This window comes from Ictidomys tridecemlineatus, chromosome 10 (genome assembly GCF_052094955.1).
Source record: "Ictidomys tridecemlineatus isolate mIctTri1 chromosome 10, mIctTri1.hap1, whole genome shotgun sequence".
Lineage (NCBI taxonomy): Eukaryota > Metazoa > Chordata > Mammalia > Rodentia > Sciuridae > Ictidomys > Ictidomys tridecemlineatus.
In genome coordinates this window covers 115,609,879-115,632,965 of record NC_135486.1, presented here as the reverse complement: position 1 = coordinate 115,632,965, position 23,087 = coordinate 115,609,879, and the positions used below count along the sequence as shown (strand labels likewise).

The 23,087-nt window shown below is 57.0% G+C and overlaps 2 protein-coding genes across 6 annotated transcripts; one reads left to right on the top strand and one right to left on the bottom strand.

Annotated features, from left to right (window-relative positions):
- Nucleotides 1-1,136: 1,136 nt before the first annotated feature.
- On the bottom strand, nt 1,137-9,647 carry Nyap1 (neuronal tyrosine phosphorylated phosphoinositide-3-kinase adaptor 1). Of its 5 annotated transcripts, none has more exons than XM_021728546.3 (7): nt 9,503-9,647; nt 8,140-8,291; nt 6,338-6,693; nt 4,129-5,646; nt 3,068-3,277; nt 2,713-2,822; nt 1,137-2,257 (listed from the first exon to the last, which is right to left on the bottom strand). In XM_021728546.3, exons 2-7 carry the CDS (start codon nt 8,205-8,207, stop codon nt 2,000-2,002), a joined length of 2,520 nt encoding a protein of 839 aa, XP_021584221.2. In that variant the 5' UTR covers nt 8,208-8,291; nt 9,503-9,647; the 3' UTR covers nt 1,137-1,999. The 5 variants fall into 5 exon arrangements, with proteins under 5 accessions (XP_021584221.2, XP_005328510.2, XP_021584222.2 ...); XM_005328453.5 differs by having other exon boundaries at nt 3,068-3,274; XM_021728547.3 differs by lacking the exon at nt 9,503-9,647 and adding an exon at nt 9,325-9,455.
- Nucleotides 9,648-13,935: 4,288 nt separating this feature from the next.
- Nucleotides 13,936-23,062, top strand: Tsc22d4 (TSC22 domain family member 4). The gene is made up of 4 exons (XM_005328451.5): nt 13,936-14,731; nt 16,945-17,105; nt 22,038-22,086; nt 22,381-23,062. Exons 1-4 carry the CDS (start codon nt 13,970-13,972, stop codon nt 22,588-22,590), a joined length of 1,182 nt encoding a protein of 393 aa, XP_005328508.2. The 5' UTR covers nt 13,936-13,969; the 3' UTR covers nt 22,591-23,062.
- The last annotated feature ends 25 nt before the right edge of the window (nt 23,063-23,087 follow it).

Genomic DNA, 23,087 nt, shown 5'->3' with positions numbered 1-23,087 from the left:
CATAACCCAGGAGTTGGAGACTAATCTGGGCAACATAGTGAGACACCACCTCAAAATTAATTAACTAACTAATTAGTTATTTAATTCATCCTTTACTTGTGCAATGAAATTACAAGTATCTAACCTACCAACTGTGATTTTTTCATGACTAAAATAAGCACAAAACTTAAAAGTTTTAAAAAGTGTCCTTTATACCACCTGAAGACATTGCTTGCATCATCTACGACATATGGAAGCTGTGTTCTAATTGGTAAGAAAACTTTCAGCTGGAAATATTCACCACTGCTTCACATTCAAGGTCTTTCCCTCAAAATCCCTCTCAAGCTCCTTGTTCACTGTTATTTCCCTAATTCTGCAGCTTGACTTGAGCTTCACATGGGACTGATTCCACTCCAACACCATCGAGAGGATGCTTTCCTTCAGTTGCATCTTGCAACCGTTCCTTGTTCTTCACTTCCCAGACACCTCCACTTCTCTTCCTCCCTGCCTCCCACCAGGATGCCTCTGGATTCCTTCCTGAGCATCTTGCTTTGAGGCTGATCTTTTGGAACGAACTTCATCGTAGCTGGATGTACACTTCTTGCCCCATCTTCCGTTCACTAATAATCATGCTGTGACCTCTAGGTTTTTCCTTCTTCTTTCTGTACCAAACCTTACTTGCCCTTTCTTTATTTTTGTGATGCTAAGGATGGAACCCAGAGCCTCCTGCACCCTATGGTCCACCACCACACAACAGACTCGGCCCTCTTGCCAGTCCTTTAAGGTCCATTTTCTAGGATGCCTTCTGGGATGATTCCAGCCCTCTTCATTTCCTACTCCTGCAGCATGCTACTGTAGTCTGGGGGTGGGGGGTCCTCTCCCTGACCATAAGATGTTGAGGGCAAACTTCACATCTGAATGATCCTTATGCATCAGTGCATTACTGAGAACACATTAGATGCTCAATAAATGCTTAATAATCTACTGCAGGACTTAATTCCCAGACTTACATCAAACTCTGCTTCTCCCTGTGATTGGCCACAACTGCTCACCACTCCTTGCACAACCTTCCACTCCCACCCACCAGCAGGCCGAAGGACCCCAGGAAGAAGCAAGTGTAAAAAGGTAGAGCACACTGGGAAATATAAGCAGTCAGCTCTAGGATCATTAGTCTTTTAATATATTATTCTGAAAAGAAAGGAATTAAAAAAAAGTTCCTGACAGCTCTTCTGTTTTGTTTTTTAATTTAAATAAATACCCTGCCCACCCCCCACCCACTAAAATCTCCCTCCATCCCCATCATCCCGCCCATCCCTGGCACTAGACCCTCAACCCAGAACTAAATAAGATGCCTGTTTCAGAGCAGGCCACGCTCACTACCAAATTCTGGCAAAATTGTAAATACTGTAAATAGTCCGAGGTCCTCAGCTCGCTCGAGCCCCTCCCTTCTGTCATTTGGCTCCCCAAGCGGACCCCTCCCGCACTTTGGGGTGGGCATGGATGGTGGGCCTTTAGGCATTGGCATTGGGGAGAGTGCAAACTTGACATCCATTCTCCTCTCCCTGCACAGGAGTAGGTCAGAAGGACCCAGAATTGCCCTCCAGACTAAAATAAATAACAAAATAAATACCCCCTCCCCGACTCCCGGCTCTCAGTAAGAGCCCTCCCGCTCGTTCTAATCTTTCTCTTCCGTTTGACCCACCCCCTTCTAGCGCTGACCCCTTCCATCCTTCCCCATGCCGCCCTATGCCTTGGCCTTTGTCCTCTCAGGAGGAGGGGTCTACCGCGCTCAGACCCTCAACAACGAGCAAACTCTCCTCCCCCAAGTTTCTTGGGGTGCTGCTGGCACCCTACGCCCCGATGGGCCTGGCAGGCTCCGCGTCTCTGGGGACTAGGGTGGAGGGCCGGGGACCTCCCTGGCGCTCTCACCTAGTCCTTCGGTCTCTCAAGGCAAGCCTCCCAGGAGAGCCTGGCGGGCCCTGCCCCCTCCCAGTGAAGATGCCCCCGCGCCCCGCCCTCCTCAGATGGCCGTGTCCCAGAGGACCGTGTGCTGCCGGCGGCAGGGTGGGGTGCCGGACTTGCGGGGTTCGGGACCCCTCCTCCAGCTGGGTAGGATGGGCATGCTCTCCTGCTTGCAGAGGCCGCGGTCAGGGCGGTGGCGCGCCTTGATCTCCTTGCACACGCAGCGTTTGCGCTCGATCACCTCCAGGAGCTTGCCGTCGCGCTCGCGGGCTGGCTGGGGTGGCAGCGGCAGCGGCAGCGGCAGCGCGGGGTGGGTCTGTGCAGGAAACCGGGGAGAAAGGAAAAAAGATTTGGGCGTTGTCAAGGACTTCAGGCCCCTGTCACTCCTGCTGGCGATGGAGCAGCTGGGAGCAGAAATCCAACCCCGACCCCATTTATCCAGCCCTGGTGCCAGGCTGGGCTTGGTTGACCCTGAGTAATGGACCCTTTTACAAACTGTCTCCCCAAATATGCATTTTTCTAAGTGGTCCTCCCAGAGGGTCCTTTCTCTAAATCACCCAAAGGTGCACCTTCAACTTCTGGTGGTTCTGAATGATGTCCAAGCAGGGTCCTGCCTTGCTGCCCATCTTAAGCGGCCCCATCTTGGGAGCCAGAGCCTCCTCGGACCCCTTCACCCTTAATGTGCTATCCCTGGGCCTCAGCCTGTCTGACCCCTTTGGAGCCTTTCTTTCCATAGCAGCTCCTTCACAGATAAGAAAAGCCAAGACTCACCTGGCTCAGGGCATCCCTGGGCTGGCTGCAGGGCCGGGGGGTGTGGAGCGCGGCCTGCCGGACTCCCGAGGTGGAGGCAGAGCGCCCCAGGCGGTAGCCTCCTGTGAAGTCTGAGGTGGCAAAATTCAGGTGAGAGCCTCTAGGTGCCCCCCAACCCAATTCCCTGAGGAGGCCCTGGCCAGCCTGCTCCTACCTCATCAGAGGAAAGAAGGGGATGAAGACATGGTATTAAGATTTAGGGGCCCAGACATGGACATGAACAGTTGACAGTCTGAGGATGGGCTAGGACAAACCCTGGGAAATTCTACCAGCCCTCACCCCTAATCTCTGTAGGGATATGTGGGTAGAGTGTTACCTCCATTTCGATGGCAGGCAGGGAAGGTCTGGCAGGGTATGGGCAGCGCTGTTCGGCCTCCTCGTTCGTGGTGGATCCTGGCCAGCAGGCCCTCTGCCCCCTGGCTCCTCACAGGGATCCCTGATGCCATAGCGCCCCTGTCTTCGCGCTCCACCTTGCCTGGACCCTCTGTACTGCCATTCCAGGCTCGGGCACCATCCTCGACCTCTGCTGGGATGACAAGGAGAGCTCAGTGCCTGCACAGGGAGAGGTCTTTCTGTACCCACAGGCACACACAGTCAGCATGGATGTCCTCCTTGCAAATCACAGAAGGGATGGGGGGACCCTACATCTCAACTTCCCTAACTCACACTCCCAGCAGGTTCCCAGTACTGCCACCACCCTTTCCACTCATTGGTACCAGCTCCTGGGGTGAAAATGATGTATATTCACTCCTTCCAAACACTTTTCTTTGGTCAGAGAGGTCTTTTCTAGCCTAGATTTAGCTTCTGGGCACCTCCAGCCCCAGGTAGGGCCAGAATGACCACCTGGAGACCAGGGGTACTGCTCTCCAGTAGGGGTAGAATCCCAAATCTGGAGCCCAAGGAGTGGGATGGGGTAGGGGCAACAGGGGGAAGGGCTGCATGTGAACTAAGCTCATCTCTGAGAGTAGGCCTGGCAGAGCATTGCGTTGCCAGGCAACGGTAGAGGCCTCCTTCTCCTCTCCCTCCTGTCTGGATAGGTTGCCATGGTAATAGCTGGGAGGCAGCTGTGTTTAGCTCCTAGTGTGCGCACACTCACAAACACACACCCCTGCAGCCCAGGGAAGGGAGGGGCAGGAGTGGAGCAGGATGGGGCCCCATGCTACCCGGTCTCTATCCCAGATCTTCCTGTCCCTCCAGCACACACACAGGGACCCATCCTTTCATTCTGCTGCCCACCGCTTTCCCTGGAAGAGTCTTCCAGGAAACACAGGGCAGGACAATGGGCTGAGGCTTCCAAATAACCTCTCCAACATATCCCCCAGGCCATCACCAACCTCCCCCAGCCCCCCACACCCCATTCCCCACTTCCTCACTCACTGTCTAGCTCCTTTGCCTTTCTCCCTCCATATAGGACCTTCCTCTGCAGAGCCCAGCCTGCCCCAAACGTTGTGGTGCCCATCTCCTCTTCTTCCTCCTCTGGTGTCCCTGCACTGGCGATGACATGGGCGCAGGAGATGCTGGCAAAGGCACCCCCATCGGTCCCTTGCTCCTGCAGCTGAATCTTGACCATGGGGGATGGAGCCCCCACTCCACAGCCCTTATTCAGCACCCCCCCAGCCTTGAGGCTATCATAGGCAGGGGGTCTCTTGAGCCCAGCTGCTGCAGCTGGGTAAGTCCAGAGAGGGGTCAGGGGGCCTGCAGTTGGGTCCGGAAGGCTATGGGGGGAGGCCAGGCAGCCACGGTGGTGGAGGACCCCAGCTGCTGCGCCCATAGCCCCGCTGTGGGGGCTGGATTTCCCTGGCACAGGGGGCCTCGAGCTGGTGCACAGCATCCCATGGAGAACTGAGATCTCCTTTTCCGTCTTTGGCTCCCCAACACCCAGGGGTGGACCAGCTGGCAGAACAGAGTGTGTGGTCACCTTGACTGCCGAGTACACCATGGTGTAAGACACAGCCTTGTCCTTGGGGGGGCCGGGGAGCAAGGCAGCCGGGGCAGGGGGGGCTGCCGGCACCCCCACTGCCTTGGGGCAGATCATGCTGTGGGAGTTGGGGAGCTCCCGCTCCCCCCGGGGCTGGCCAGAACCCTGGGGTGGCAACGGTGTCGAGTGGCTCCGGGCTCGGCCTGATGGTCCCAGCAGCAGAAGGTTGGCAGCAGGAGGTGGAGGCGGCGGGGGAGGCGTCTCCCGCTCTCGTGCAGGCACTTGGGGAGCTGGGGTGGAACCTGCTGGCTCCTTGGAGTGGCAGAGGACCGGTAACCTCGAGACCCCATCGCCAGGGGTTCGGGAAGCAGACTTGGCTTGGGGGAAGGCCAGGAGTGGAGGACGGTGCTGAAGGAGGTTGGGGAAAGGTGGGGGGATTTCACAAGGAGTGGTCTTGGTGGGTGTCCCATCCCTCCTGCCTGGGAGGGCCGAGGCTGGACGTCGGTGGGAGTGGGGCTGAAGGGCATGAGGCTGGTGTGGAGGGGAAGTTGCTGTCAATGCAGGGGCCCCGCTGGCCCGGCCTTCCCCGGCCTCTTCCGGCAGCGGGTACTTCATCTCCTCATAGATAGCCTCACTCTCTTCGGAGTCCGAGTCGGCACCAGCTGGAGGGGTTGGGCCCCCACCCACAAGAGGGGGCCCTGTCAGGCCCCCTCCACTTCGTCCTCCTCCCCTGAAGACATCCCCCACCATCTCAATGTACACGGGCTCTTCTTCCTGGGCACTCACATCAGGGTCCCCAGTTACTCGGGACCCCCTACTGAGGCGCTGAAGGGGAAGGTTCCCCCCTCGAGGAGAAGGGGCTGCAGGACAGGACTCATCGAAGGAGACAGAGAGCTGGGTGTTGGGGCTTCGCCTGGGCTTCTGTGGAGGAACCTTCCGGCTGGACTCTCGGCCTTCTGGGGTTGGCTTCTGTGAGCCTGAACAGGATGGGAAAATGACAAATAAACTGGGTTTCGTCTTATTATTCTTTTTTCCCCCTTTGGTATGAGAAATTGAACCTAGGGATGCTTAACCACTGAGCCACATCCCCAGCCCTTTTTATTTTGAGACAGGGTCTTGCTAAATAAATCGCTGGGGACCTTGCTAAGTTGCTGAGGCTGGCTTTGAACTTTAAATCCTCCTGCCTCAGCCTCCCGTGCCGCTGGGATTATAGGTGTGAGCCACTGTCCCCAGCTAAACTGTGAGTTCTATGGAGGAAGTAAATGGGGCAATTCTTTATGACCTCTTGACCCACCTGCAAGGACATATCTGCCTCTTCTTTTTTCTCACATCCCTCCACTTCAGTCCTTATAGGTTCCTTTTCTACCAGGCAGCTCTCAATCTCTGATGCATGCCCCAGAATGCACAGCTGCTACCCTAAATTCCCTCCCACCCCTGAACCCCCCCAGACCACCACTCCTTTCTCAAAAGCAAACTTTTGGGTGTGTGTCCCCCACCCTTGAATGGTTCATCTCAGGTCCATCCAAAAGGAACCCCTCATTCCTTTTGGAAATGGAACCTTCCACTTCCTAGGCTCTTCCCTGAATGAACCCTCCCAGAGGCCTCCCCTGGCCGGGAATGGATCCTCCCATCTTCCAGCTTCCCCTGGGGAGAGTGGGGGTGTCTCACCTGCTTTCTTGCTGGGGGGTATCTCTGTCCCTGATCCTGCCATACTGAGCTTGGTGCTGGGGTGTCTCCGGGGCTTGGCTGGGGGTCTTCGGGCACTGCTGTCCTCTGTGAGACCACCACCACCCCCCCCAGGTCCACCCCCCACACTGTCCATGCTGCCCACTGAGTGGCAGGAAAGGGAGCGTGGGGCCATGGCGCTGCGGCACGGGTGGGGGGTGTGTTCCTGGGAGGCGGGCATCGTCATGAAGCCCATCCTGAGGGAGCGGCGCAGCGAGGCGATGTCCCGCACACGGACCCCAGGTCCTGGGCCAGCCCCAGGCCCCGCCGGGCCTGCGGGGGCCACCTCCTTACCGGAGCTGGGGAGAGAAGACCCCAGTGGAGCAGAGTCAGGCCTCAGATCTCAGGCCTGGGCCTTCCCCTCCTCACCCCTGGAGGCACCAGTAGTTCTGTGGCCTCTTGGGCAGGAAGAAGAGAGTCTGGGTGGGAATGGGAAGGTCTAAGCAGAGGTATAGGGGCTTCAGGCAGAATTTTTAGGCTTAAAAAGGCTAGTGAGGGAAGGGATGAGCAAAGAGGGGTAACTATGTGTGCAGGGGAGTGTCCCCGGGGCTGGACCCCCAGCTTGGGCTTATCCTGGGTATTTAAAATATGGTCAGGTATAGGGAGGGAAATTTCAAACCTAGGCAACAGCTCACTTGACAGACAGACACACCTGCCACCATAAGTCCCAGGCTCCTCTCATGCTCACCCTGGCCTACACTTGGCCTCTGGGCTCTTCTCAAGTCCAGCTTCTGCGGCCTCCACCCCCACGCATGCCTCCTCTCCCAGATGTGGGGTGTGCTGTCCACATGGCCAGAGCAGCCTCCCCCGGCTGATCCTTCTCCCTCTTTTCCTCCCTCTCCCTCAGTACTGTCCTCTCTGTCAGCCTCCGCTCACCCTCATTCCCTTTCACTATCTCTGGGCTCCTGTATGAGTGAAGGGGGAGGCGGCTGGCAGGGAAGAGGGGAGAGCTGTCGTGGGGTGGGCTCTCATTAAGGCCCTGTCTACTAACCCTTCATTAGGGAGAGATCGCAGCAGCGATCGCTCTGATTAATCTAATTAACAACAAGAATTAAACTCCACAGTTGTGAGGAGGGAGAAGGGAGCGGGGAGGTGGCTCTGACTCAGGCTCCAAGAGGCTGTGCAGTCAATGGGAAGTGGAGAAGGAATCAGGGTAGAAAAGGCCAGGCCTAGGTCCCCAGAGGGTAAGGAGAGAGGTCCAGCCAGGATGCAGGAGTGGGGGGCAAAGAGGTTCCTGGCCCTGGCTCTTCTGCAGGGTCTAGCCTGCATGTTCCCCACCATCACACACACAACCCTGTCCCTTGGTCACTCATTTTCCCCAGCAGGGGAGAGTCGAGAGGGATGCTCTCTGAGGCTCCTGAATGACCCTGTCCCTGGACCCTGTGAGGGTAGTGGAGCCCGCCCCTTCCAAGGTCAGGTGACAGGAGAGTCAGCAGCCAGCCCCCAGATGACAAAAAGGAGAAGACCACAGGCCCGAGGTGAGTCAGGAAGGAATGACTCGGACCCTTGGGGATGGGGAAGAGCCAAGAGGGTGCTCCAGAGCTGGAAGCACCCAGGAGGCCAGGACAGGGGCAGGAGCTAGGAGCAGAGCCAGGAGCAGGATCAGGACAGGTATGTGCAATTCCAGCTATGCAAAACTGAGTACAGAAATTGAGATCAGAGATCTCACTAATGACAAAAGTGTCCAGCTGCCGGGCTAGGCACAGTTGTGACATGCAAGGAAGCAGTCTGGGCCCTAGCCTTACCTCCTCTTGGCCTCCTCTTCCTTGTGCTGCCTCCACTCCAGCTTGGTTTTTCGGTAGAGGAGGTTCATGTCGTGGGGCAGGAGGTGGGGGCTGGGGGTCCCTGCTCAGCGCCACCAGGCCCGGGGGGCGGCCCTCCCTGGGTCCCGGATCCACTTGGTGGGGGGTGGGGGTGGGGGCCAGGAATGAATGAAAGAGAAAAAAAAAAAGGAGCAGAGACATGACTCGGGTCCTCAGAGAGGAAAACAGAGACAAGCACAGAAAACCCAACACAGCCTCTAGGACCTCAGGAAACAAATACAGAAGTATATGTGTACCCAGAGCCACACACCCTGATGAAGGTGTTCAGAGCCATACATACACACTCTCGAGAGATCAGATTGACACAGATTCCCATGCTGTGTAAATACAGCCTGACCCACCACTCAGATAGGCCCCACAAACATATAGCAACTCTGTGCTCACACAAACACACATTCAAACAAATGAACCATCCAGCCACAGACCCAGAGCTACAACAGAGGGCCAGACACATAGAAGGGCATAGGTAAACACAAACCTCGGGGCAGCAAACACACACAGACATAAACACTCACCGACACACCCACAGACACACATACCTCCAGACACACACAAATCTGCCACGGAACTGGACACACCTACAGACAAGGAGTTATGCCCGGGGCCTACCTGCATATATCGCACACTACTGGGGAAGGGTCAGACTTGCCACCCCCTCTTGGGCCCTGAGGCTTGGTGGGGAGGTGGTCATGAGGGTTGGGTGGGGATGCTGAAGGAAGGTGGGGGCACGGGGTTGGGCATCTGAAATCTTACCCACCAATCTATCTCCACTCCCTGGCGTCCCCCCCTTTCCAGTCCTTTTGGGCCTGGGCCTCCGTCCACCTCTCAGTAACGGTCTTCACCTCCCTCCCTTGCTGATGGCCCAAATCACCTTCTTCCTAGTCCAGGATTTGGGAGGACCCTGTCCTCCTGCTTCCAGTCCCGCCTCTCAATCCCACCCGGGGGTCCCCAGTCTGGCCTCGTAGCTACCTTCTGAGCTGCAGTCTCCATACCTGTTCGGGCTTCCCTTCCCCCAAACGCACACTCTCCCTTTCGCCTTCAGCCTCACTACTCCTCCCAGCGCCCCTCCTCACTGCCGTCCTCCCCCTTCCCCTGTTTGTTCCAAACCTGGCCTGCTTCATCCCTCTCTCCATCCAAGGGCCCCAGGCTCCCGGGCACCCCTCCTCTTCCCCTTGTCCTGCTGCCCTGGGTTTCTCCGCCTCTCGCCCCGCCAATCCTCCCTGCCCCTTGTCCCCCCACCACCGCCTCCCCGCACCAAGCCTCCCCAATTTCTACATCACCGTACCTGGCCTGCCGGGCGCCGGCCCCCCCATGCCGGGCTCCGCCCGGAGCAGGAGGAGGGAGGAGGAGAGACAGAGAGACGGGGGGAGCAGAGCTGGGCCCTGCCGCAGAGACAGCCCCGCCTCCGGGTCCGCCCCCAGACCCGCCCCCGGCCCCAAACCCACCCTTCCACACCCTCCAAGGACGGAGCGGGAGCGGTCGCGCTGCACTGCACCGCCAGGCTAGGGTTGGGGTGCACAGGGACCGCGGAGCCTGCGGGGGCGGCTCAGAGGAAGGTCGTGGGACGCAGGGGGTCCGGTGCCACCCCGCCCCTCCAAGGGGCGTCCGATCCTTGCCGCCCAGCGCCCCCTGCCCGGCCGGGCGGTGCTGGGTTTGGTCTCCTCGGCCCCAGCCGAGCGACGCGCGGCGCTCAGCGGCGCCCCCCAGCGGCAGCCCAGGTCCTGCACCCACCCGCGAACCCCGCGCGCCGGGGCTCCGCGCACGGCGTCTGTCTGGGGCCGAGGCTGCGGCTACGGGCCCGGGGTGCAGTAAGGCAGTGAGGCCGGCAGAGGGGGCTGCCTTCTGGACAGAGGGGCTTCCAGAGTCAGGAGCCAGACGCTCGGCCACTTTGCCCAGCAGGGGGCGTGCTCCCTTGGCCGCGCCCCCTCTTCCCCGCCGCCCCCAGGTGCCGGGAGCGAGCGAGAGTTGGCTGACTTGGTGTCGGCCTCCTCCCCCTGCAGCCTCCCAGGCGCCCGGACCTTGTTCCAGCGTCTGGGCTCAAAGTCTTCCGCCTATCCGCCCCCGCGATCCAAGTCATCCTCCCCGTAACCTTTGACTCTGCGGGCTCCGCCCGCCAGGACCTGGGTACAATGGGGTTGGTTGGTCTCTTACTGGGACCACCACAACCACCGCCTGGGTGCAGTCGCAGGGGTCTCTGAGGGGCATGACCTAGCCTTCCTTTGGTGACCTTTCTCAGCAGTTCTCTGAGAAATCTCTCGCTCCAAAATTCCTTTGGAGTACAGCTTTGCCATAGGGTTAATTAGCTTCAAGGTGATCTCGGTTTTACTCTTAGCTGGCTGAAAAATGCACCCCAAAATATATGCATGTACTAATCCCCGGAATCTGTGGACCGTTTTCCATATGGCAGTCTTTGCAGATGTGCTGTGTGGCGTTAGGCAAATTGGATAACCTCTCTGAAAGATGCCTCATCTCATACTTACCTCAATAAGGTTTGGAGGAAGAAAGGGAGCTGGAAGTGCTTTGTAAGTCGAGGGCCCTACATATTAAAGGCTATTAAATGCTACTAGGAGAGGTAATACATTAAAACACAAGAGTCCTTTAACTTTTACACCTTAATAGGAATTAATTTATATTCATTCAACAAACATTTCTGCAGAGATTGACAATATCCCAGGGACCCTCCACATGGAAAAGTCCACAATGATCCCAAATATCCGAGACAGAGAAGGGGTCCAAAGATTCCTTGTGAATAGTTTGTAGGAGTCAGCACCAAAAAAGGAGGTTCTGGAGGTTTAGCAGTAAAGTCTGTGTTCAGAATGTTGTCAGAGGGGAGAGGGTTCTGCAGGGGAGAGAAGGATGAGGTCTAGAGGGGCAGAACACGTGTGGGAGGCGGCTTCCTGGACCTCAGTACCTGGGCTATGGCAGGGCCTTGTAACTACAGCCAAAGGGAGACATACAGCAACGCAGTTGCATTTTAACAAAGATATAAAGAACAAATATATAAAGCGGGCAGGGGTTGCATTGTTTTACCTTTTAGAGTGGTCAGAAATTTTCATAAGCTAAAGCAGAGGGAGGAGGGATCTGGAAAAGAGCACTAGGAGTCCAGACAGGCCCCTTATACCTCCTGGTTCCATTGAATACTAGCCCTGAGGCCTTGGTCAAATGCAAGAGCACTTAGGAGCCTTGGTTTCCTCAGCTAGAGCTCCACATCTGCCCTCTCTCTCTCTCTCTCTCTCTCTCTCTCTCTTTAATACTTTTTTAGTTGTCAGTGGATCTTTATTTATATGCAGTGCTGAGAATCAAACCCAGTGCCTCACACATGCTAAACAAGTGCTCTACCACTTAGCCACAACCCCAGCCCTTCATCTCTCTTCTTCAGAAGATAATGAGAAAGTTTTAATATACTCAAGAACAGGTCCTTCCAAGTGACAAAAATTAATTAGAATCTGTTCATCTCCTTCTGAACCTGCAAGTGAAAGCAGACACAACCTCAAGATATTGCTTTGGCTAAAAGTATCCCCACCTTGGAATGTTGGTTAGGGAAGCCAAGAGAGAGAAATTGGCAGTTGGAGTTTTGGTTTGTTCTATTACTAGTAGACCTTTTCTGAGTGTGCATGCCTTCTCTTTCACAATGAACAAGGGATGAGATGGGAGAGGTAGGAAGGTCAGAGGTGGGGAGGGTCCATGCTTGTGGCCAGCTGGGGTAGACCTCTGCAGATGACTACATAGACATACATAATGTCTAGAGGCTGGAGACAGTACAGGTGGTCACTGCTTCTAAGGTCTTTGTGAGTATCTGTATATGGCACCTGGACAAGAATACACAGAGGCAGAATATTTCTCTACCACTGACAGCCGTTTGGGACTTCCTGGGTCTCAAATTCCACATCTCAAGATCATGTCTGAGATTTGATTTCAAATACTCCTGCAAAATCCAGGAAGAGATATTGAGGGTAGGTATGAACAAGATTGACTGAGTTGATCATTATTAGGTACCTGGGAGTTCTTTATATTCTTTTCTCTGCTTTTAGACAGGTTTGAAAATTTTCTTAATCATCTATTTTAAAGGTATGGGGAGGGAATAATTGGACTCTTCTCATGTAGTTACCAAGAAAACCAGAGACGTTATGACAGTGATAGCCAAAACGCACCACAAGGTTGACTGGGCACTTAGGGGCACCCAGGCACCCAGGACTTGTCCCCGGTAGTTTTCTTTCAACTCTTCTTTGACCAGTCTGCAGGCCAATGGCAGCCAGTGCCTACAAGTAAGGGAATCCCCTGCCTCCCCGCAGACTCCTCCCCCTTTTCTCCGCCCTCTCCAGCCCTTCCCTGCGAGAAAGAGCCCGGCTGGGGCCCAGCAGGTGTGGGGTTAAGGCAGCCTGTTTGGGGCCCCAGCCGCGCAGCAGCGGCAGCAACTGCAACATCGGCGGCTGTGGCAGGCCTGGCTCGGGGCCAGCTGGCAGGGAGCCCCAGGAGGGAGGAGGGAGGAGGGAGGAGGAAGGGGAGGAAGAGGGGAAGGAGGAGGAGGAGGAGGAGGAGGAGGAGAGGAGCTGTGAGCAGGCCCGAGGAGGCAGGACTTCCTGGTGTGGGGGTTGTCAACAGCCCAGAAAGAGAAAGACAGAGACAGAGACCGAGAAGAGCTGAGGAACCAAGAGACGGATCCAGCAGGGCCACGCGGGAAAAGCCTTGGGAGACCCACTTGTCCGGGACCGCCGAGACCCGCTGCCACCTGGAGCAGCTGGGGGCTGAGCCGCCCCCTCCCACAGCCGTCGGGAGACCCGTGGGGCTGCAGAGGCCGCGCCTGGACTCCTCCTCCGAGGCGCGGGTTCCTTCTTTTCTGGACAGCAAACTTTCCACGGAGATGCCTCGCAGGATGAGGTGCGGCCTCCGAAGAACTCCGGGCAGCTCCTGATCGCTGCCTGCGTCCCCCGCATTGACCGGGGACAGGCGGCCCCAGGAGAAGGACAGCCCGACATCTTAGTCGCTGAGACCCCTGGCTCAGCTCGGTGACTGAGACCCGAGAGGTAGGTCTAGGGGCTGGGCGGGGCGCTTGGGGTGGCGGGCAGGGCCTGTCCCAGGGATATGGGAGCCGAGGTGGGGGTCCTGGAGGCCCAGGAGAGGTCTCCAGGTGGCCTGGCCAGGCGAGGAGTCGCTTCAACCCGGTTCACCCAGGTCCGGGAGTCCCGGGCTCTCCGGACAATTCAGTCCGGTGAGTTTGAATCCCTGGCAAGAAATGCTCAACTTTGGCTCTCATCTGCCTCTTCCTGCTCTGCATGCCCTCTAGGTCCTGTCCCCTCTATTCTGGTGTCTGTCATCTCTGCCTGTCTCTTTGTCTCTGGGTCTCTGGCGGTTTCCCCTTCCTCCCCCATTCTGCTCCCCAGAGAGGAAGCCCCGGAGGTGGCCTGCCCACTGCTTTTTCTCTTCTCTCTCTCTCTCTCTCTCTCTCTCTCTCTGACACACACTCTCTCTCTTTTTCCAGTTTGCAAACTCAGCTCTGGAGTTCAGCAGCGACAGCAGCAGGAAAAACCTGCCCCTGCCCCTGCCCCCCCCTCCCGCCACCTCTCCTCCCCTGTTCTCCCGTCCCCAACCAGGCACCCCCAGTTCTTTCAAGGCCCTCTTACCATGTCGGACCCAGACGTCACTAGGGGCCCTGATGCCCCCGCCATGTGGCCCCCCTGTTCCAGGGGTGCCTGAGCCCCTTCTAGGAGCCCAGCCCCTCCCCCACCCCTACTCGTTCTGAGCCCCAGGGACCATGAGTGGGGGCAAGAAGAAGAGCAGTTTCCAAATCACCAGCGTCACCACGGACTACGAGGGCCCAGGGAGCCCAGGGGCTTCAGATTCCCCTGCTCCGACGGCCCCCACCGGGCCCCCACCACGCCTTCCCAACGGGGAGCCCAACCCTGATCCAGGGGGCAGGAGCACCCCCCGGAATGGCTCCCCACCACCTGGGGCCCCTGCCTCCCGTTTCCGGGTGGTGAAGCTGCCCCACGGCCTGGGAGAGCCTTATCGCCGAGGTCGTTGGACGTGTGTGGATGTTTACGAGAGAGACCTGGAGCCCCCGAGCTTCAGCCGCCTCTTGGAGGGAATTCGAGGGGCCTCGGGGGGCACTGGGGGCAGATCTTTGGATTCCAGGTTGGAGCTGGCCAGCTTGGGCCTGGGTGCCCCCATGCCACAGTCAGGCCTGTCTCAGGGCCCCACCTCCTGGCTCCGCCCACCCCCCACCTCCCCTGGACCTCAAGCCCGCTCCTTCACTGGGGGACTGGGCCAGCTGGCGGTTCCTGGCAAGGCCAAGGCGGAGACACCCCTCCTATCAGCCTCCCCACCCCAGCAGCGCCCCCCAGAGCCTGGGACTGGGGATAGCACGGGCACATCCCTGGCTGCCACACCCCTGCCCTCCCTGAGGGTGGAGGTAGAGGCTGGGGGGTCCGCAGCTGGGACCCCTCCACTGTCCCGGAGGAGAGATGGAGCCCAACGGCTGAGGATGGAGTTGGTTCCTCCAGAGGAGACAGGGCAGGTAAGCATTGAATTCCAGGTTGAGAGAAACACCCGAGGGGCTGTGTTTAGTTCTGGGCCTAGTAGGCCTAACTCCTATCCTGAGCCTCCTTGCCTCTCCTCCATCCTGCTTTCCCCAGCTCCACTGACACGTCTGTCAGGTAGGTCAGAGCGCTCCTCTTTTTTCTCCCTGCCATCACACTTTGAAGTCCGACCCTCCTTTATGTTATCTTCCAGGCTCCTTCTCTTCTACATTCTACACCTTCTCTCTCTCTCCTTGGTCTTTAAGTTGTTGGCCCTTGATTGTTTCCATAAAGCCTATTGGAGGCTCACTTCAGCCTTCACCATTTGCTTTGGTCTCTATCCCCTGGCTCCAGGTGATGAGGGAGGAGGCCCCACCTGGGTGCTTGGCTGGGCCTCTGAGGGAGGAGCTGCCAGGGTTTGGGGTGGCCATAAAAGGTAGGCATTCCATTGTGAGTCTTTCCATTGCAGCCCTGTGTTGGACACGGGGGTCTTCATTCTTCCCACCAGCCTCCCAGCCCAGCCCAATCTCTCGCTTTGCAGCAAGTCATGTTTTTTCTGAGAAACCAAGGATTTGGGTGGGGGGCACTTTTTATAGGAATCGGTGGGTGGGGTGCTGGTTGGTTGTCTTTTTCCACCCTGGTCATCTTTCTGAGTCCTGTGTACCTGGGCCTCTCCAGGATTGACAGCTGGAGGTGACTTCACCACAGTGGAGTGGGAGAATATTGGGAAGCAGGAGGGAAGGAGTTAAATCCTCTACTTCTTTCTGCTTCCTGTCTCCAAAAGAGGAACAAGTCTGGGCTGGGGGCAGGATGCCTGGGTCCCTGGGGTAGGGGGTGGGCTGCCAGGGATGTGAGGGTTGGATGCTTTTGCCCTGGAGGAAAAAATAACACCTTGGGCTGCTGGAGGAAGGGCAGGGAGTTCGAGGATGAGGGCTCTTTCCCCTTCCTGGCCTTGGGCACAAACCACAGTGTAAAAATATCCCCAGCCTGGATGTCTGGGCCCTGTCAGGACCAGTCAGGACCGGCTCCCCCCACCCCTCGTGGCCTCCAACTCCCTTTCATGACCTCTGCACTTACAACACCCCCCCTCTCCCCGCACCTTTCTGAAGCTCTTCCATTCAGTTCCTACCCCAGGAGAGAAGTTGTCCCTGACCCCAGACTCTTCTAGAGCAAGCCCCCCTCTGCTCACCAATCTTAAGTCTGCTTGAGCTGCTCTGGGTTCTGCAGACCCTGCTCCTCTCCCCTCAGTGCCAGTGACCCCCTTCCTTCCGCCCTGCCATGTCCTGATCGTTTCCTGTGTGCATGCAACTGTGTCGCTATTTCCCTGCCCCAAAGTCTGGCTCCCTTTTAGTGTCCCATGTCTCTTCCCCCTCCATGCCTCCAGCAGAGGCCAGGGGAAGGTGAAGGAAGGTCAGGGGCACCACCTGGGCCCCCCTTTGCTCTGTCCCTCTAACCACCCTGGACTCTCTGTTCTTGGCTTTTCTGAGAAGCTAGGGCCTCCCCAGGCCTCACAGAGGCGTCTTGTCTTGTTCCTGTCGCCCCCGCCCTCTTGCAGCCACCCCCCAGCGCCTGTTGGGCTGTGTGGTCCCCGCCCAGGCTCCTCCTTCCCCTACCTCCACAATGTCCCCCAACCCCAAAGCAGGCCAGAGAGCAGTTGTTGAACTTCACCTGAAGCCTGAGAAGTTTAAGAGGAGAAGCTGGAGTCGGGGTGGGGGGTGGAGGACTAGTTTCTGAGGATTTATTCATTCTACAAATAGTTACAGAACAAACTTACCTTCTAGTAGGGGAGACACAATAAATACTTTAATTTCAGATAATATTAGGTGCTATAAAAAAGTGACACAGTTTACTAGACTTGTGAACGGTGGGGAAATGCCTCTAAGGAAGTGACATTTGAGTGGCTTTAAGAAGGTCAATGATATATTGCAGATATTCTGAGTAGTTTCTAATTAGAGGTCCTGAGGGCAAGAAGTTCCCAAATGCAAACCAGAGCCCCTCTCTGATACCCCAGAAGTCACACTCCCCAGTCCTGAGGTGATGCTGTTTTTCCTTGCTTCTGTAACCCCAAGGCCTTCAGTCAGGGCTGAAGGAGGGAAGGGCTGCTGGGGACAGGAGTCCTGGCTCCTTAGGAAGGAGTGGGGGAGGTGGGAAGGAAAGAGGACCACTAGGCCAATTTCTCTCTCAACGTGATGGTTCCCACCTCTGCTTCTAGGTGCCCCCATTTGACTCCCGCCCCAGCTCCCCGGCCCTCTACTTTGATGCCAGTCTGGTTCACAAGTCTCCAGACCCCTTTGGAGCAGCAGCAGCCCAGAGCCTCAGCCTGGCCCGTTCCATGTTGGCCATCAGTGGTCACTTGGACAGCGATGACGATAGGTAGGTGGGCTCCATGTGGTGGAACTTCAGTTTTAGGCACCGAGGGCAGCTCTATGATGCTGCTGGCCTTTGTCAGTCCTGGGAGGTGAATTTGGAGAACAGAGAGAGCTGGCCTGGGCATAACCACTGAGCAAAGTTGATCTGGGATCCACTCCCTCCCAGTGGAAAGAGCTGGGTGGGACTCCCTGACTTAGGACTGTCACATCAGGGACTTTTTTAGAGTTTGAAGGGAGTCATTGTTGTCAAATTCCAGAACTCTTGCAGATTTACAGAACATCTGCTCAACCCTAGGAACCCGCTGGCAAGGACACTAGAGATGAGAATAGGGAATCAGTCTCCTCCCAGTCTCTCTGCCCCTACCAGCAAGGGCAGTAGTATACTTTCGGATCCTCATGGATTATCCTGGGACTTCCTTATAGTCCATCCAGACTCCCTTAGGGTCCTAAGACTTTGAGTACCTAGAAAGCATTACTCTAAAATTCTGTTCCCTGAAGGGATGTGGTCAGAAGACAAGAGCTAGGAATACCATGGAGGCCGAGCCCTTCCATGGCACAGCTGCCTGGCAGCAAGGATGGCCCAAGATGGCAGGACTTTTTGGCTTTGCCCTTTAGGGTAGAATGCACTGTTCGGTGGCAGAGTGGGCAGGACTTCCGGTTTTGAGGGCCAGGTTTCAACATTCACAGGAATGTCAGCCAGCTGAAAAGGGAGGAACAAAATCCTGAGTCGGATGGCTAGGGTGCTAATTTCTGGCTGTGGACTGATAGGAACCCAGGAGAAGGGCTAGGGAGCTACTACTTTTATTGGAGGGAGGAGTGGGACTTCCTGTTGGAGGCCTTGTGGGGAGGGACTTCCTGTTTGGAAGGAAATAAGGGGTGGGACTTCACTAGTGGGTGAGTGGGTGCTGGAGGGACCCATTCCAGATGGAGTTGCGCCTTCCTATTTTCTCCTAAGGTAGTGCCACCCCCTGGAATCAGAGACTGAGACCCACATAAAAACAGGACCAGGGGCACTGGGCAGAGTGGGGGCCCAAAGAAGAGGACTGGAGCAGCCAGGAGCCCCTGGGATGGAGGGTGAGGGGCTGGTTCTAGGCAGGGCAGGACAAGGCAAAGTGGCTTCTGTACTCACTCCCAGCTGGCTCCCAGGAATGTGTGAGGTGTGAGGTCGGCCAGGGCCCAGAGAGTCACCTGCCCCCATTGCTGCTATTCTCAGCGCTTCCCACCCTCTCCCCCTCCCATTTGGGAGGTTCCCTGGCAAAAGAGCTCCCTTTCCCTCCTCCACCCCTGTTGATTTCATAGCTCAGCCTCTGGCTTTCTCTGCCTTAGAGGGTTCTGCCTTCAGAGGCCTTCTCAGCTCTATTCTTTTGACTTGTCCCCTCCCTCTCTCCCTCTGTCCCACCCCCTCTGCACACCCTAGTCTGACCAGTCCAGCTCCCAGCCTCCACTCTACCCTGCCTGGCTCCAAGGCTCTGGGGCTCTGGCCCAGCCCAGCCCCTTGGACCCCACCCTGCTAGACCAGCGGGTTTGGGTTGGGCTATCCCCTGCCCCCTAGGAATGGGGTGTGTAGACCCCATGTCACTTATCTGGTGTTCTTGGAACTGGCAGGAAACCAGGGTCCAAGTGGCATGGGACCTCCCTTTTGAGAGGGAAAGTGGGCTGGGATGTTAGGTGTCTGGATCCTGGACACTGCCTTTTTAGTCCTCGAAATCTGGGGTGGGAGAACAGAGAGTGCCTGATGGATTCAGACTGTCCACAGGCTCCTGGGTTGAAGATCCTCTGTGTCCCCCACAGGGCTTAGCAGATGGGAACTACTTGGTTAAGGTGTGACAGTAGATGGCCAATCTGGAGGATCCAGGCATTGAGGGATTGCATCCCAGGGACTTGGGGATAAAAAGTACATTTCTTTGCCTAGTGCTGTCCTTTGGGTCTGGTACTGTCTCTTATCTTTTGTAACCCTAAAAGCAATCCCATGATCTCCACCTCTCAGCTTCCAGATGGACACTGAGACGCAGGAGAGTTTTAGATACTTGCCCAAGGTCACCGAGCCAGTGTGTGGCTGGACTGCAGTGGGGGTCTGACTACCTTCAACCATGCTCTCCCCTCTCTGCTACAGGAGGTGGCAACTGTCTCTAGGATGTCCTCTCTCCAGGACAGATGCAGGGACAGCTCACCCAAGTGGGTCAAGCCAGCCCCCCCCTCCGTGGGTTGGCTCCACCCCCAAAGACATCACAGATCCGGGAGGGAGTGTAGACAGGGCAGCCGGATGCCACTTTCTTGGCTTTAGGCCCAGACCCTGGGGCTCCTAGAAGACATCAGGGAGCAGGGCTTGTCCCTGTTCCTGGAATCCGAACCTCTTCACCTCTCCCAGATGCCCTATATCTTCATCTGATTCTCATGTTGAAATTGTTTTATTTGACCTTCAAAGGGGAAGACCAGCTTCTGGGACTGTCCTCACCTCAGGACCCAAGAGTCCTGTGGGGCTGGAGTCCCCAGTTATGCATGTCATGCATGACATAACTCCAGGGGGTGCCTCAAAATTAGAAGTCACAGTCCACATTTGAAGTCGTGAGAATGTTCTGGAAGATGCAATAAGTGTCTTGAGGAAGGGTTTTTTTTTTTTGTTTGTTTTGATTCACACCAAGTTGCTCTGGGGCCTGTGGTGAGGGCCAGTCCTATGTGGCCAGCCCCAACTTCCTGCTCCTGACCTGGCCTAGGAATACTAGCTAGCAAAGGGTCCCCTCACTCAAGGGTTCTCAGAGGATGGGCTTGGGTTGTCAGAGTTCTGGTCCCTTGAAGTGTTAATGTTAGAATGTCACAGGGAAGTCCTGTCAAAAACTCAGCAGCGCTAGACAAACAGGAGATAGTCATCTATCAGCCAACAAATGTTTATTGTTGTATTAGGCCTTGATTTCTGGTGAGAATGATTGACTTCCTTGCATCTTTGCCTGAGTGTCTGCCAGGCCCGACTGGTGCTCCTATTTCTGTGTATCTGTCCCTCTCTGGTGTCTGTCTGTATGTGCTGGGGAGGGGAGGGTATTGGGTTTTCTGTGGTGGCCCAGGCTCCACCCAGGTGTGATGGATGGAAAACTGCTTTGATACCGATTGGCCCGCCCTTCCCTACTGTCCCTACTGTCCCCTGGAGGCCCAGGTGTCCTTGCTCACTACTTGTTCTGCTTTCCTGGGCCTGGTCACCCCCTTGGTTGCTCTACCTGTCAGCGCCTTCTGCACCCAGAGCTTGGAAAGGAAATGGAAAATTCCCAGCTCTCTCAAGCTCCCTTCCTGGCAGCAGGTTCTCAGGCCAGGGTCACCTTGGATTGAGTGCTGATCCCCCCACAGGGAAGCAAGTTGGAGCTGACAGCCAGGAGGGAGGGCCTATGGGAGCAGCAGCACATGGGATACAATGTAGTGGGGCCCTGACTCTGAGAGGCTCAGTGGGGGGGTTGGGGGGACAGGACTGGTGATTCTCCAAAAGGGGACAGGGGCCAAGGTGGAAGCTGGTTAGTGTGGGTTGTGAACTATAGGCTGAGGCAGGGGCCTGGGGCCTGGGTGGTGGAAGAGGGAGCCCTGGAGGATGGGGCAGGGATCAAAGTTCTATGCAAGCCCTGGACCACCAGAGGGTTTGAAGGAGATCTATAGATTCTGGGATTAAGAGCCATTGCCCCGGGGCCAATCAGGAGCCAGTCCCAAGGGACCTTTGGGCCAGGCTTGAGTCTCCCTCTGGTGGCCATTTAGAAAACTGCAGCCAGGACTGCCCCTGGCTCCTGTCCTGTTCTTCCTAGCTCTGTTCAAAGGCTCTGCTCAAAAGTCCCAACGCAAACCTTACCTTCCTACCTCTCCTCAAGCCCTGCCTCCTTCCAAGAAGACCCCAGACCCAGGTCCAGATCCTTAAGCTGTATTTGATTCACAGCGGTCAGATCTAGGTTTCCATTGTCATAGTAACCATTCCCATTCCGCTTCTTCACTATGGATGCTGGAGACCCTTGGCCCAGGTTCTCAGAGTCACCTGTGATGCCGGCTCTGTGTTTGTGGGGAGCACACAAGTATATCAGAGTCTCCCGCCACCCTTCTCTCCTTTTCTTAAGGCCTCAAGGGAGGCCAGTCATAGCCCAGAGTGGGCAGGAAGGCCTCAGGTGGGGAGATGATTCCTAGGGCCCATCTCACCTTCCCACCCCTCCTCAACCCAGGCATCTCGCCCCTCAGCCCCTCCCCCGATCCAGGCCACCAGCTGACTTCCCTCCACTGCCCCCTCCCCTCTGCTCTGGGATGGGCGCCAGGGTGAGAAGGGGACACTGGCACTGATCGTGTCTGGGAATTCCCGCCCACTGTGGAGCTGTGGGAGGGGGGTCCCCGTGTCCCTGAGGAGCCAATAGCAGCCGGTCCTTGCCCTAGGGGGCGGTGTAGTATATCTTTCAGGACAGCACCCCCTAGGCCCCGTCTCCTCTCTGCCTGCCTGGCACCAGCCAGACCCCGCTCTGCCGGGGGGCTCTGAGCCCCCCGAGCATTCCTTCAATACAACCTTCTCCTTTTGGGGGACCCTGAGGATTCTCTCCCCTCAGGGATGGCCCAGCCAGGGGTCTCTGTCAAATCCCTGGTGTCCTCTTTCGAGACCAGAGTAGTGGGGATGGCTCCGGGGCCACCCCGAAAAAGGGGCTGTGTCTCCTCCCCTAGTTCCCCACGGGGAGCATCCCCAATCCGAGGGGCACCTGCACCCCCGCCCCACCGGGGCCTGGGGGCCCCTGGGCAGCGGCCCTCACCCCGCCGGGGAATGGACAAAACCCTGCTCCCCCTGATTCTCTACTGTCACAGGTACAGGAGGGCTATGGGCTGTCACCAGGGGGCTGGAGAGGAGGCCAGAGCCTGTCGCGAGGAAGGCAGTGGCTAGGCTGTGCAGATGCCTGGCCCCCTCCTCACCCCTCACCTCCCTGTGTCTCTCCAGCGGCTCCGGAAGCCTGGTTGGCATTGACAACAAGATCGAACAAGCCATGGTAAGAGAAGACATCTTGGTGCCAGGAGGCCCTGGCTCCCTTTAGCAGTCCCTTTGCCCACCCCTACTCTCCCTGTTACCAACACCAGCCCCCAGCCCCATCCTTGTCTGTGAGCCCTGCCCCCCTGCCCTTGCCCCTGCTGGTAGCCTTGCCCCCTACCCTCTGCCTCATGCCCTTCCTTCCCCAGAGCCCCTCCTCCTTTGACACAGGGGAGTGTCTCAGCCACACACCCTCAGGCACTCCCGATGGGGTGGTCTGGCGGCCCTGACTCTTTGCCTGTCCCTGGACCCCCAGGACTTGGTAAAGTCCCACCTCATGTTTGCGGTCCGGGAGGAGGTGGAGGTGCTGAAGGAGCAGATCCGAGACCTGGCAGAGCGGAACGCCGCGCTGGAGCAGGAGAACGGACTGCTGCGTGCCCTGGCCAGCCCAGAGCAGCTGGCACAGCTGCCCTCCTCGGGGCTCCCACGGCTTGGGCCCCCTGCGCCCAACGGGCCCTCCGTCTGAGCCTCCCTTCCCTCACAATGTGCCTTTGGGGGCTGCCATGGTCGCCAGGCTTTGCGCCAGCAGCCTGCCCCCTCTTCCTATGCAGCTTTAATGCCCCCTGACCCCCAGGGATGGGATTTTCAGGCTCAGTACTGTCAGTACTGGCCTGTTCCCCGCCTTGCCCCCGTCCCCGCCTTGGTCCTCAGGTCTCAATGGAGGGGGGAGGGCTCGGAATGGGGTGCTAGATGGAGCCCCCTCCATGAGAGATCCCAGCCCCCTCCCTCCCTGGGTGTCAGTGTTCTGGGTTCCCCAGCAGTAGATGGCTTGGGGGAGTTGGAGGCTCCCTGGCAACAATCCCCCCCACACTTTGTTCCCCTCAAAGTGCTCCCTCTCCACTGCCCAGGGGAGGGCATATGGACAGTGTCTGGAAGTTCTGGGTTTCAGGTTGTTATTAAAATAATAATTATAATTAAAAAATCTGAAGAAACTTGAATTTGGAGGTTGGCATGGCGTTGCTT